Below are 15,000 nucleotides of genomic sequence, written 5' to 3'. Positions count from 1 at the left end.
TGAAAATTATACAGTGTGCAGAATTCAGTTTACAGTTTGCTCTCAAAATGTGGAGTTTTTTTTTTTATCCCATTTTTATCCCCCATTAGTGCTAAATTTTAATTTATTTATCCTGCTAGCTGCTCCACTCTCTGCCGATATGGGGAGAGCCCGAAACTGGCTCCATGCTTCCTCCGAGACATGGGCAGTAGACAGCCACTTCTTTTCACCTGACAGGGGAAGCTTCACCGTTAGGACATAGCACGTGGGAGGATCACACTATTCCAACGAGTTCCCCTCCCTCCGAACAGGCGCCCTGATTGACCAGAGGAGGCACCACTTCAGCGACCAGGATATTGCATGTTTTGGTGTGGGGTTCCTATATATGAAGGAAACCCCCAGGGGGCACGGGGAGAACATGCTAACTCCACACAGAAAGGCCCTTTTTGACGACCCTTCAAACGCATGCACTCCTTCAGCGATCACAGCGTCCCAGGTGGGAATCGAACCCAGGACCTTCTAGCTGTGAGGCGACAGCGCTTACCACTGCGTCACTGTGCTCTCTGGAAATGTGGAGATTTTGCCCATAATCTTTCAGCAACACTACTCAAAACCCATATACATTGGTTTAAAGCTGGAAAAAAGAAGAATGTGTTTGTGTATGTATACACACACACACACACACACACACACACACACACACACACACACACACACACACACACACACACACACACACACACACACACACACACACACACACACACACACACACACACACACACACACACACACACACACACACACACACACACACACACACACACACACACACACACACACACACACACACACACACACACACACACACACACACACACACACACACACACCTTTCCCCCCCTTATATACATATGATTTGGGAACAAGCCCAAATACACTTTTGCTGCATCCGTTTCATTATGGAGCATTATAGCTGCAGCTAAATTAAAGCATTCTTTGGTCATCTGAATAACAGATCAGTCTCATATCACTCTGGCGACACCTTGTGGCTAAAAGACGGTACTCCATGTTTATTACAGACATGGTTAACAAGCAGCTTTGGAAGGGAACACTTTTCCATTGGTACCTTTTCACAAGTTATTCAGTAGCACAAAACCTTTAACTGGTGGTTAGACGCTGGCCGGTAATGTTTCAGTTTTTTTACAGCCCAACACCTGCAGCATGTAGCTAATGAAACCATTTAAAGTTAATATTTTGTGTCAAGTGACAAATGTCTTTGATCAGCACCGTGCCGGTAATGCACGGGTCATTACTGGGAAATACGCCTCAACAGAGTAGCTGTCAATCTCACTGTACATTAATCTGCTTCACATTTGGCTGCCAGACTGTGCAAACAGTTCAACACTTCTCGCTCTGATGTCCAGGCTATTGCATCATACAGTTGGATGAGCAATCTTATGGAGTACACAGTGAGTGATGAAACTTGTCCACAATAATTGCATTGCTATTGGATCTTTTGCAGCTACTTGATAGGCTGCAAATACATTTTTCAGTGTTGTTTTCAACATGTTTCAGTGTTGAGATCAAGGGATTTCAAGTTTGAAGTGTCTTATAGGCCTAGTGTTTTCATCTTTGAACTCTGTGTTATCTCCTTTTGAGGCTACATTTAAAAATCATGAGCTAGCTAGAACTGGAAGATACACTGGAGCGTTGTGTGCAGCAACACAATAAAGCGATGCACAATATTTGATTTTTATTTTGTATTTTTTGCATATATCCGATATGCCAATATTTTCCAACTCTTTGGGCCGATTGGCAATACCAATAGCCTATAGACATGCGCACATTTCCCCCCCACCTAATTTCAGAGAACCCTCAACTCTCTCCTAGTGGAATTAACACATTATTATGCCTACTCTTATTGTGATGGCCCACTGGCAGATGCATTTCAAAATGTACACATTCACTGGGCAAAATAAGAAAACTACTTCAACTTAGGTTATGCCATATTCTTTTAATTTATGTAACATTTTCTTTCAAACAAAACTTCATCTGACTCAAATCGAACAGTTGGGCATAATACAATTTTAGTGTCATGGCAAATGCTCATGGTCAATGCAGCCTTTAAAGTGCTGATACCACGCATCCATCATCCCTTTTTTGTGTGATTTTCCCCCAATTGTACTTGACCAATTCCCCATTCTGTCCCGGTCGATACATGTGCAATCGGGAGCCGTTTCTTTTCACCTGACAGCGCGGTGTTTCCCCCCAGGTGCCCCAACTGACCAGAGGAGGCACCAGTGCAGCAACCAGGACTCATACCCTGCCGGCTTCCCACCCGCAGACACGGCCAATTGTGCCTGAAGTCTGCCGATCTTTCGGAAAAGACTAAAGACTCACCTTTTCAGGCTCCACCTGGGCCCCTCTTGATCTAACTTCTTTCTCTCTTCTTTCTCTCTCTTTATTTAATTTAAAAAAAAAAAAAAAAAAAAAAAAAAAAAAAAAAAAAAAAAAAAAAAAAAAAAAAAAAAAAAAAAAAAACCCTAAACTAAAAACTCGTACCACTGTTCCTTCAGGATTTGTAGTTGTCATAGACTGTGCTCCATAGTTGATTGCTCTATTGCTGACAAAAAGTGTGTTATTGTAAGTCGCTTTGGATAAAAGCGTCTGCCAAATGACGTAATGTAATGTAATGTAAAAGGAACGTCTGACAAAGCCGGTAGTACAGTTGCCGGGTATAAAGCCGGGTCTCCGCGGTGGTAGGGGAGTGCTTTTACCTCTACAATACCCAGACGTCCCCATGCATCCAGCAAATACGTAACACAGTCTCTTAGAAAATTATAAAATTGTAACATTGATCCACAGCCAAAAACATTTCTATTTCACAATTTCGGCTCTAAAATTATTAAACGGAAAAAATAATGAATGGGAGTTTTTACAGGGGTGGGAGAGGTTATGTTTAGGCATGGGGGGTGGGAGAGGTTAGGTTTAGGGTTAGGGTGTGGGAGAGGTTAGGGTCTGGGTTAGGGTTAGGCATGGGGCGTGGGAGAGGGATCCCCGGGGGGTCCCCCAAGGGAAACCCTTCAGGGGTCTCCTGACCACCTCAGACCCTTTAACCCTAACCCTCACCCAGATCCTAACCTTAAACCTAACCGACCCCCCCCCCCCCTCCCAAAAAAGAAAAGAAAAGAAAGAAAGAAAAAGTAAAGAAAGAAAGAAAAAAGTTTCCATTTAACAATTTTTGAGCCGAAATTGTGACATAGAAACATTTCTGGGCCGTGGACCAATCTTACTATTTAACTTTTCTTTGGAGACTGGGCTGAAATACAACTGATGCCAGTAGCGCAATTCCCAATTCCCCCAGCAGGGATCAATAAAGTTTCATCTTGGCTCGTTTGAATGTCAGAGTGGTTTTGATTCTCCATGGTTGGTTCCAGTTACAGCCACTCCTGCCACCAATCTGCACTGACTCACGCAGCATTTTGATGTCGCAGCAAGACAGAGAATCTCTACTGCTTTCACTTTCACTCTGCAGTCTCAAAGGTCCTTAAGTGAACTTTGTCACTGCCGATAGAGCTGAGCGTTGTCTGCCTTTCATTTGGAATTCCTGTAACAGACATAGAGAGAAAGATCCCTGTGACAAACCATTTTTAGGCAGAAAAAGGAGAGAACCATTTCAATGGCAGGATCAGACTGGGGACTCTCCAGTACGCGTGAATGGGAGGTAAGACTATTGAAACCATGATCAATTCACATGCAGTTTAATCAACTACGGGCATGGCTTTTCTTCATAATTCAATAGCTGGACATCATAAAAAGCCAATCTATAAAAACTATAAAGAAACTCCTGAGAATTAATGTTCCTTATTATGTGAATTGTAGTTTCAGTTTCCATATTGAATTGAATGCATTGAAACTGGTATAGGGAAGAAGTGTTTGATCACTTCTAAAAAAAAAATTGTAATCTGTGATGTTTGATGTTGGCCAGTCTCCAGATTATGAGGCCGGACTTCCTGTTTCGGAGAAGTCCAACCCTGTGACGCGTGACATCGACCGAGCCTCGGCCAATCGCATTGTCAGGCTGTTAGAGGCCTGTGACGCCCAGATGTTTCAGGAGGAGGAGGCGGGAAGCACCTACCAGGTGAGGTCATAGGTCAACCTGTTGCTTTTGACAATTGCCAGTTCTTCAATTTGAGTATTTTTAAAGGAGAATTCCTGTTTTTTAAACCCCAGACCCTATTTCTCCAGCTTAAAATATGATGTTTTACTCACGCAAATAACTTTGGTTTCATTCTGTTCCCCCTAGAAGATATTCAGATCCATGTATAGTCCTGGAACTGGCCAAAACAGGCGTAAATGGGGCATATGTCGTTCACACTGTAAATAACGTATTTTATGTCACGTCGCGGTTCATTATGGTTGTTATATAATATAGAGAACATGAATGTAACGAACCTCTGTGCTGCCGACAGCCTGCTCTGTTTGCTGTCCGAGTGTCCGTCACATAGATAACACCTCACGCTTTATCTCCCGCTGCTGTTTGTAATCGATATATATGGCCTTATTCCATACAAGCGGCAATTTAATTGAATCGTCTATAATCTTGATATCAGATCGTATCTATATGCTAAGCATGCTGCTAAGCATGCTGCTAAGCTACACAACACAACAGATGGAGTCAACTCTGACCTGCCCCGGATGTGCTTCAGAAGAAGGGGCGAGAAGCGCTTCTGTTTGGTAACAGAAGAAGAAGAGAAAACCACAGAAGAACATAAGCACATCTGAGGTTCGTAACATAGCTAATTCATGTTCTTATAATATAACAACCATAATGAACCGCGAGGTGACAGAAAATATGTTACTAACAGTGTGAACGACATATGCCCCATTTACGCCTGTTTTGGCGAGTTCCAGGACTCTACTCGGATCTGAATATCTTCTAGGGGGATCAGAATGAAACCAATGTTATTTGGGTGAGTAAAACATCGTATTCTAAGCTGGAAATAAGGTCTGGGGTGTAAAAAACAGGAATTCTCCTTTAAGTGGTGAAGCCGCTTCTCGCCATGACATACGTGTTCCTCTGTTTGTAGCATGATATGCTTGTAGCATGATATGTTTGTAGCATGTTTGTAGCATGATATGCTTGTAGCATGATATGTTTGTAGCATGAGACTATAGGGGGAGGGGTTAGGGAAGAGGGCCAATAGCTAGGGATCGGAAGGTGCTAGAGAGTCAGGATTGGAGAGGTGGCTAGGGGATGTGGGTGGTTGGAGGGGGGCAATTAAGGGGGCAGGGCTAGGGAAACGAGGAGTCCGTTTGTAGCACGAGAGGATAAACCAATCAGGAGGGGGCCGACCTGTGTAACTGTGTAACCTGCACTGCTTTTTCTTTTTTTTTTTTTACTTTTATTACAGTATAAATGTTTGTCATTTACAGAGGCTTTTCAGTGACAGTGTGGTGAAGACTATGATGGAGGTCGCTAAGAGGGTGGAGCTCATTCTCAAGGTATCTCCCTGCCCCCCCTCTCTGTCTCTGTCTCTCTGTCTCTCTGTCTCTCTGTCTCTCTCTCTCTCTCTCTCTCTCTCTCTCTCTCTCTCTCTCTCTCTCTCTCTCTCTCTCTCTGCCCTGTGGTGTTGACAGTTTGTCTTGTGTTTGGTCAACAGGACCCAGAGGAGAGCCTGGTGGTACTGAGTGGTTGTGGGACTTCTGGTCGACTGGCTTTCCTCATCGCGGTAAAAGCGGCTCTGAAAAGCTCTCAGCATCGTTTAGCCTGCTCCATACTGAAGGAATAAAGAAGCAACACATTTCAATGCCAGCTTACTGTGACTGCAAAAACAATGTCCATCTGAACAAAAGGATTCTTGAATGCAATATTGAATAACCTTGATTCGTTTGTGTGAAGAAATTGGTTCCAATTCACAGTACAATATCTTTGAGAGCTATTGAAAGATGAACTTCAGGTCTGTCTGTCTGTCTGTCTGTCTGTCTGTCTGTCTGTCTGTCTGTCTGTCTGTCTGTCTGTCTGTCTGTCTGTCTGTATGTGTCTCTCTATCTCTGTTCATAGTCAGCCTTCAACAGAGCTCTGAGGCAGCTGAAGCAGAGGCCGATCTATTCGTACGTCATCGCTGGAGGAGACCGGTGTGTTGGGCCTATTCTGTTACATGGAACCACCTTACTGTCGTACTATTACACAAACAGAACTGCAACTGTAACCGTATTTTCTTTCTTTGATAGATAATGAAAATACTGAATGGCATTATTCATAAAGGCCACATACTGTATAACAGGGTGATCAGGGTAATTGAGGGGGTTGAATTTGAACATGCGTAAAATCTCAATGGTTTTTGTTTAATTTCACTAGATTTTTTGTGAACCTCTATGTGTACTATGTACAGTATACATTAGTGCACCATAGCACTGGAGGTCGCGGCAACCTCCAGCAGTCTTGAACGTAACGGCGGTCTGTAGTCACACACTAGGGAGAGAGGGTGGGAGTGGTGGACCTGCAGCGTTCCCGGCTTGCAACATTCCCGTCACGAGAGAGACGTAGTGCGAATCCCAACCCAAACAATAACCCTGACTCCAACCCCAACCAAGGTGCTTGTGTGGCCTAGACCCAGCTGTGTTTTTATGCTTGAAATGTCCTTCTCCATTTCCTCAGAGCACTGTTCTCCTCCCAGGAAGCTCCTGAAGACAACCCCAAACTGGGCATGCTCAGTCTGGAGAAGGTCAGGGACATGATAGTGTTTGTGTGTGTGTGTGTGTGTGTGTGTGTGTGTGTGTGTGTGTGTGTGTGTGTGTGTGTGTGTGTGTGTGTCTGTGTGCGCGCGTGTGTGCGCGCATGTATGTGTGTAGATACAGTGTACATGGTGGATTCTGAATAAAAGTAGATCATGTGATACATTATCCTCTGTAACCATTGCTTGTCTCTGATGATGCCCTGCAGCTCTGTGAGGGGAAGAGGCGGGTCTTGTTCATCGGCATTTCCTGTGGCCTGTCTGTACGTCCTCTGATTGGTCAGAATCTGAATTCTGTGTAGGAAGGAAGCTGAACTTTTTCTTGGTCTAAATGTAGGATTCTGAAGTTGGTCAGTACTTTGTGTCTGTTTCCCTTCCCCCCTCTCTAGGCTCCCTTTGTGGCAGGACAGCTTGACCTCTGCCTGCAACACGCTGACGTCTACACTCCTGTACTGGTTGGCTTTAACCCTGCTTTTCAGGCCAGGTGAGTGTGTGCGTCTGTGTGTGTGCACGGCTCAATGTTTTCCCATTAATAAGTTATGAAATAATAACGATTAATAAATACCTTGAACTAAGGGGTAAGTACGATCAAATTTCCACTTGGGATAAACTCACTAAACGTCCATGACTTGGGGTGCTTTCTCACTGGGAACGATTGCTTTTGTTCCGTCTCGTTCTGTGATTGAGTACGATCGCCCCCCCCCTCCCCTCTCCCTCGCTTGTCTGCTTTCGCATTACAACATTTCTTCTGTGCTCGGGAATGGAACCGAACACTTGCAGAGTACACTTGTGTGCTCGATTCCGCTCCCGGGTCCCCAGTGTGAAAGCACCCTTAGGGCTAATGTACACCGCCTCCGGAACAGATGCGGTACGGCTGCGAACAGACCCAAACTTATGTAATCTGTCAGACGGGTGCGGGAACCGACAAAAATAGAACAGGTGCGTAATGTTTCCGTACCACATATATCTCCCATCAATTAACATGGCCGAGTGTCGATCTGTCAGTTTTGTCGGATCCGCAACGCAGCCGTATCTGGTGTACATTGCCTCTTACTGAGTGACTGAGTGTCCTGACTTTGCCATCTTCTGACCCCGGTGGGGCGCTGTGGGAAAAATATCAAATTAAAGTGTGTGTTTGTGGATTAAGACGGGGCTTGCATAAATGTGTGCGTGCGTGTGTGTGTATGTCCACGTGTGTGTGTGTAGGGATGAGCCCATGACAGGCTGCACCTTCACGTTTCGCAGTGTGGTTGAAAGGATGCAGGGACTTGCCGCGAGTCAAACGGCTTTCCTCCTCAACCCAGCAGTCGGGGTAAGAAACTCCACTTGCACTCATTGAAGCATCGCTACTCACATGAAGCATCGCTACTGAAGTGAAGCAGAGCTACTGATGTGAAGCATCACTACTGATGTGAAGCAGAGCTACTGATGTGAAGCAGAGCTACTGATGTGAAGCATCACTACTGATGTGAAGCAGAGCTACTGATGTGAAGCAGAGCTACTGATGTGAAGCAGAGCTACTGATGTGAAGCAGAGCTACTGATGTGAAGCAGAGCTACTGATGTGAAGCAGAGCTACTGATGTGAAGCAGAGCTACTGATGTGAAGCATCACTACTGAAGTGAAGCAGAGCTACTGATGTGAAGCATCACTACTGACGTGAAGCAGAGCTACTGATGTGAAGCAGAGCTACTGATGTGAAGCAGAGCTACTGATGTGAAGCAGAGCTACTGATGTGAAGCAGAGCTACTGATGTGAAGCAGAGCTACTGATGTGAAGCAGAGCTACTGATGTGAAGCAGAGCTACTGATGTGAAGCAGAGCTACTGATGTGATATGCCCTACTGTAGTTACATGAATTAAGCCTGTGGCACACGAATCAAACATTATCCAACAACTGAAGGATCGAACATGTCAAATCTGACCAAACATCTCCAAACAAGGACAGACAACCATGGCACACCAAACAAACATCTGTGTTTGTCCTTGTTTGTTGAACAATGCCACGGGCTTTAGAGACAATAAAGCTCTGGACTCTGGAGAGCATCCAGAAAAGTTGACATGTTGATACATTTTCTGGTCGAAATGTGTCAGCTGTACAATGACAACCTAATCGCCAGAATGAAATGTTGGCATTTTACGTGTCTGCAAACCAGGGATATGAACAATCTCAACGTACATTTGAAACAAAATGGCGGTTCATTTGAAAACCTTGCTGCCTTTCAGCTGTTAAATTCACATAAAACAACTTTAACAGCTTTGGTTATGTTTAGGCGAGTAAAACAGCTTGGTTAAGGTTAACAAAAGAGTTACATGTGACCTCCGGTTGAAATGTAGACTTTGGAATCCCTGGGGATCGAACACAGCTCTCCGGTGTGAAAGGCAAGTTTTTAAGCTCTCCATTCACCCCTCCACAAAACCCTTACTGGTCACCGCACTATTTCAATAGCAGACTCTATAATCTATCATCTATAATGTTAATATTCACATATCTAAATGTGATATATGCAGAAACGTACAATGCTGACATTTTATTCTGGCGACCAGGCTGACGATGAAAGTAAGCCCACCATTCATTGTGTGTGTGTGTGTGTGTGTGTGTGTGTGTGTGTGTGTGTGTGTGTACAGCCCGAGGCCATCAGCGGCTCCTCCAGGATGAAGGGAGGCAGCGCTACAAAGATCCTCCTGGAGGTGGTGCTGTCCGCCGCCCATGCCGCCGCCCACACAGACACCCCCATCACATACAAGTAAGACACACACCCATCACATATACAAGTAACACACACACACACACACACACACACACACACACACACACACACACACACACACACACACACACACACACACACACACACACACACACACACACACACACTGGATTGGAAATGGGAAACCCTTTGTTCTGGTTGCACCTGTCTTACTTCCTGCCCTTTAGACACAAATGGGTGAATTGGGAGGGAAGTGAAAAAGGCTAATTGGAGTCAATGAGAGGAATAAACGTGATCTCAGATTATGACAGATTCTTTCACCCCCATAGTCATCAAAGTAAATATTGTCTCTGTCTCAGCAACACTCTCACGAGATTTGACAACAGGAGCTCACGTTAGCAGGGAGCGATTAGCAAAAGCTACATGTGAAGTTTGTTGATGTAGTAGCTAAATCTGTGGTTGGAAAAAATATTATTTTTTCAAATCTAATATCTTAGTTACTACTAGATTGAGCTAACAAGGGGCAGCTTTGTGTTTATATGTGTGGTGTTTGTGGAATTTGGGAACTCACGATCTCTAGCTCAAGTTAGTTTGCTAGATCTTCACTAACCCCGCGTCAACAGGCTCTCTCTCCCACAACACTTCAAGGGGAGAGGTGACCATGTAGCCATTTAGGAGACCGGCAGAGTACCCTCTCTTATTATTGGCAGAGCATGCAGTGGGGTGTTTCTATATAATATTAGGTCTTTAACCGGTAACTTCCCCGTCTTTCAACTTCCTCTTTGCGAGAGACATAACCGTAACACAAACCATAACCCTAACCTTAACCAAGTTGTTTTAGTTGCCTGAATGTAACCGACGTTTAAATATAACCGATGTGATGTTTTCAAATTAACCGTGTACCACACGAGGCGCACCTGCACGTGTAACCGAATGACTGTGAGCCCTCGTGAGTCCCGAGTGGTAAGGTGGTAAGCGAGAGCTCGGTGGATCGAATCTGGCTCCACCCCTCAAGCCCTTATGCTGCCAGAGCTGCCAACACAATGCAGGGTACGCACGCACCGCTTGGCTCATATAGCCTTTGTTGTTTTGGGAGTCACTGGAAATTGACTTATCGTGTCGTTTCGGTATGAGGACGTGTTGGATCAATGAGTTTGCCTTCATCAGAGCATCAAACACATGATAGCTGGCACAGCTTTTGTGATGATTATGACTAATTACAGATGAGTGTGGGCGTTCAAACTAATTACATCTCCACCAAAACACGTCAATATCAACAGCAACAGCAGTAGAAAGCATACACAGGTTACAATGAAGTAAACATGATAATGGAAAGTGACTAAATAGAGCATGTACATAGCAAATGCACCAGTCTATATTCACCAGTGTTCAATTCCATTTTCACATTACTATGAATGTATATGTTTGTTTCTGATCTGTATGCATTTCTCTACATTCACATATGAACCAGCTGGAGTTTATGATAAGGAGCACAGTTACTAATAATGCACACTTCCTGGTACTGATCCTTATTGTGTTATATGTCATCTAGGACCTCTAGGACCAGCTAATCTTATTCATATGTTTTGGACTTGTCTTGCCCTTTCGTTATTTTGGGAATCTGTTTTTCAATCAACTTTTATTTCAGACACAATTGGGTCCATAAAGAGACATACAGTAGAGTAAACAATACAGGAAACATTTAGAAGTGCATTAGAAACACACACGCTCTTGCCCCAACAATGCAACGTTGTGGAATATATATAACAATATATATTCCACAAAGTCAATATAACGTTTTTGATTCACTCTCAGCCATTACATCTGCTAACATCCGCTCCTTGCCCCTGGTTGGCCTCTTTGGCGTCCTACCTATTGACCTGTTACTGCCCATCACACTTTGCTGATCTAGTGGGCTTCTTAACGCTGCTAGTGAGACGTGTTATTCTGATGCACTGGAAGAGCCCTCGTCCCCCCGGCCCTCACACACCCATTGGATAAAGGATGCCCTCTTTTTTGTCAAATTGGAAAAAATCAAGCATTCTATCTGGGGCTCCAATGAAAAATGTGTACAGATTTGAACAAGTTGGCTCCCTCCAGCTTGAAGTCATGTCTAGTGACTGAGCCAACCCGTGTGGTGTAGAGGGGGCTGAGAGAGGGTTGTCCCCATGACTGAGTGACCCCCTGCACTGTATCATACTCTGCTTGACCAGGCTTCGCCTTCCCTTACCGTGAAGTTTGGCCTCACGGTCATTTTGCCATTTCACATCTCAAGAAATGAGAGTGTGAAAGTGTCAGTCCAAATGCCTCTGTCCTTCCCTGCAGAGAGGTTTTAAATGAAAGCCCTTTTTAAATACAAGCTGTCTTTCCAACAGGGGCGTGGTGCAGCACATGAGAGCGTATGAGAAGAGCGTGGACATCACTTACGCTCAGAGTGAGCAGATAGCTGCACTGGTGGAGGCAGCAGGACAGAGGTGGAGCAACCTTTCTTACTCACACACACCCAGACACACCCAGACACCCAGACACACGCACGCACGCACGCACGCACGCACGCACGCACGCACGCACGCACGCACGCACGCACGCACGCACGCACGCACACGCACACACACGCACACACACGCACACGCACACACACACACACACACACACACACACACACACACACACACACACACACACACATCCAGACACAATATCTGAAGCAGCATTTAGACCATGGTTCTCAACCTGGTGGTCGGGACCCACCAGATGTCATGAGATGATTTTCAGCGGTCGTGAGATGATTTATGGGATAGGAAGGGGGTGTCAATTTCTACTATACTGTAGATACTAGATGTATACTACATTATTATCATGTCTATTTTTGGGGTTTTTCTAAACTTTTTTGCCTTTTTCTTGAACAGCTTTCATTGAAACAAACTGAAAAAAGATAAAGCATCCTTTATATTGGTCATTCTCTATGTGCTCCTTTAACGGGGGTCGCCAGGAGGCATCAAGTGGTTTTAAGGGGTCACAAGGTTTTAAGGGGTGCCCTGCCCCCGCCCCTTTCCCCCCAATTGTAACTTGGGCAATGTCACCTTTTTTCACAGCAGCCATTTTGTGTCTAAAAGGCAGGGTAAACACATGTGCAACCAAAACATTAATGAGGGCCCCTGCACTGGACCACATAAATGATTGGAAGTTGGAAACCCTCATTAATGTTTTAGTTGCACCTGTGTTTACCCTGCCTTTTAGACACAAAATGGCAGCTGTGAAAAAGGTAAATTCCCCCTGCTGGTCCGCTGCTGATCTGGGGAGTTGTAGACTAACATCCTTCACCGGCAGGACGTAGCGCGTGGGAGGGTCACGCTATTCACGCTACTCGAACCTGCAACTCTCGTGTTGGTAGGCAGGGAATCTACCACTGCACTACCCAGGAACCGATGAGCCAAAAAGGTTGAGTACTACTTAGACCACCATGGGACACTGAAACAGCCAGTTGACCGTTCCACCCTGTTTGAATGTGTTTCAGTTTGCGGTGCGGGAGGCATGTGTGTTACCTGGGCTGGGGCTCACTGGCTGTCCTGGGCCTCATCGATGCCAGCGAATGTGACCCCACTTTCGGGGCAGGTGAGAAGCAAGGCAGAAAGGAATATGCAGCAAAACAGCATGGGCAGCTTTACACCTGCAGGCATATTGTGTTCACATAGTACGCAGCTTTACACCTGGGTCATATTGTGTTCACATAGTGCGCAGCTTTACACCTGGATCATATTGTGTTCACATAGTGGGCAGCTTTACACCTGGGTCATATTATGTTCACATAGTGGGCAGCTTTACACCTGGGTCATATTATGTTCACATAGTGGGCAGCTTTACACCTGGGTCATATTGTGTTCACATAGTCGGCAGCTTTACACCTGGGTCATATTATGTTCACATAGTGGGCAGCTTTACACCTGGGTCATATTATGTTCACATAGTGGGCAGCTTTACACCTGCAGGCATATTGTGTTCACATAGTACGCAGCTTTACACCTGGGTCATATTATGTTCACATAGTGGGCAGCTTTACACCTGCAGGCATATTGTGTTCACATAGTACGCAGCTTTACACCTGGGTCATATTGTGTTCACATAGTGGGCAGCTTTACACCTGGGTCATATTATGTTCACATAGTCGGCAGCTTTACACCTGGGTCATATTATGTTCACATAGTGGGCAGCTTTACACCTGTCATATTATGTTCACATAGTGGGCAGCTTTACACCTGGGTCATATTGTGTTCACATAGTGGGCAGCTTTACAGCTAGGTCATATTATGTTCACTATATAGTGGGAAAACCCATCAAATCCATCAAAGATGCATGGAAGATTCTCAGGATAATTAAATTGATTTGTGGATAATGGTTAGCCTGGTAAACCATCCCACCATGTGAATCACAAATCAGGATGGTTTTAACAGGGGCTAGGTAATAGTCAGGGAACAAGCAGAATCAGGTGTTTATTGTCAATATCAAAAGGTATAAATACTATTTTAATGTGTATACCAGAGACACGCCAAATAATTATTCTTTGTGTGATATTTTTTATTGCAAAGTACATACATGTTTATATTTATATAAATGATCAAGAATAAGATAATTTCAATCTCATTTCCATTGTGATCTTAATGGTGTTGGTGGTTGGTTATGGCTTTCGGTCCAGTGAACTTTGGTTTTTACTGTGCAGACCTAAATTGTAATGTGTGCCTGTGTCAGACTATGAGGATGTCCGAGGCTTCATCAGTGGAGGATACAGAGAGCTGAACAACAGCGAAGGGCCCCTGACGTCACTGGTATGTGTACGTGCTCAAAAGCTGAGGAGCAACTCTCTTAAAGGAAAACTACACTCAAATTATCTTGATTAACATCTGTAAACAGTAGGCAGTAGGGCATTCACGACTACTGAATTCGAGTAATCATCGACTACTCCCAAAAAGTAGTACACTAGTCGATTAATATCGTGGAAGATATATAATATTTTTTTCACCCAATAAAAATGATCAATTCTCATCAAAAAGTTCCCAAAAACAGCCGGTAAAGGGTTAGCCAATGTAGGCGGGACCAACATTGGCTAAGAGTATGTAGAGTAGCAGAGTCCTGATTGGCTCTGAGAGGCTGTTTACAAATGAGCTGCTAAACCCCAGCAACTTGTCTGAGTTGGAGATAGCGACTGTTTGACTGCAGTAACAACATAGACAGGACTCTTTCCCTCTCTAGATAGCATCAATTCTGTTGATCTAACATGGCATCATGTAGAAAATGACTGATCAAACAAATCTATGTTCAATTTATTTATTTATTTATATTGTTTATTGCTAAAACCACAGATGAATAGAGAGCCGCAGGAATGAGTCCGGAAAACATCGATGCTAACACTTCCGGGTTCTTCACTGTTTCTGCCTAATGGGTTTTTGGCGCGATGCTTCAAATGAGGTCTGTGCTTATTCAAACGCGAACCAGTGTTCAGCAAGATAATCTTCACACATGAGGACCACTTTTATGAGTTTTGAAGCTTTTACGTGCCGTTAAAAGGGCGGCTAGC

The 15,000-nt window shown here is 44.5% G+C and overlaps 1 protein-coding gene across 1 annotated transcript in view; it reads left to right on the top strand.

Annotated features, from left to right (window-relative positions):
- Nucleotides 1–3,571: 3,571 nt before the first annotated feature.
- Nucleotides 3,572–15,000, top strand: part of gckr (glucokinase (hexokinase 4) regulator) — a gene marked incomplete at its 3' end in the record, with an annotated part of 15,787 nt that continues 4,358 nt past the window's right edge. The window contains exons 1-13 of the mRNA XM_083633576.1: nucleotides 3,572–3,706; nucleotides 3,971–4,123; nucleotides 5,419–5,487; nucleotides 5,646–5,714; nucleotides 6,047–6,120; nucleotides 6,644–6,710; nucleotides 6,929–6,982; nucleotides 7,109–7,203; nucleotides 7,926–8,031; nucleotides 9,346–9,464; nucleotides 11,804–11,902; nucleotides 12,946–13,043; nucleotides 14,175–14,251. Coding sequence (XP_083489702.1) covers nucleotides 3,662–3,706; nucleotides 3,971–4,123; nucleotides 5,419–5,487; nucleotides 5,646–5,714; nucleotides 6,047–6,120; nucleotides 6,644–6,710; nucleotides 6,929–6,982; nucleotides 7,109–7,203; nucleotides 7,926–8,031; nucleotides 9,346–9,464; nucleotides 11,804–11,902; nucleotides 12,946–13,043; nucleotides 14,175–14,251 — 1,125 coding nt within the window. The 5' untranslated portion in view covers nucleotides 3,572–3,661. The remainder of the gene's footprint in view (nucleotides 3,707–3,970; nucleotides 4,124–5,418; nucleotides 5,488–5,645; nucleotides 5,715–6,046; nucleotides 6,121–6,643; nucleotides 6,711–6,928; nucleotides 6,983–7,108; nucleotides 7,204–7,925; nucleotides 8,032–9,345; nucleotides 9,465–11,803; nucleotides 11,903–12,945; nucleotides 13,044–14,174; nucleotides 14,252–15,000) is intronic.

The sequence above is a fragment of the Poromitra crassiceps genome, assembly GCF_964638095.1.
Source record: "Poromitra crassiceps genome assembly, chromosome: 3".
NCBI classification, from domain to species: domain Eukaryota; kingdom Metazoa; phylum Chordata; class Actinopteri; order Beryciformes; family Melamphaidae; genus Poromitra; species Poromitra crassiceps.
This window is presented reverse-complemented; position numbering and strand designations above follow the sequence as displayed.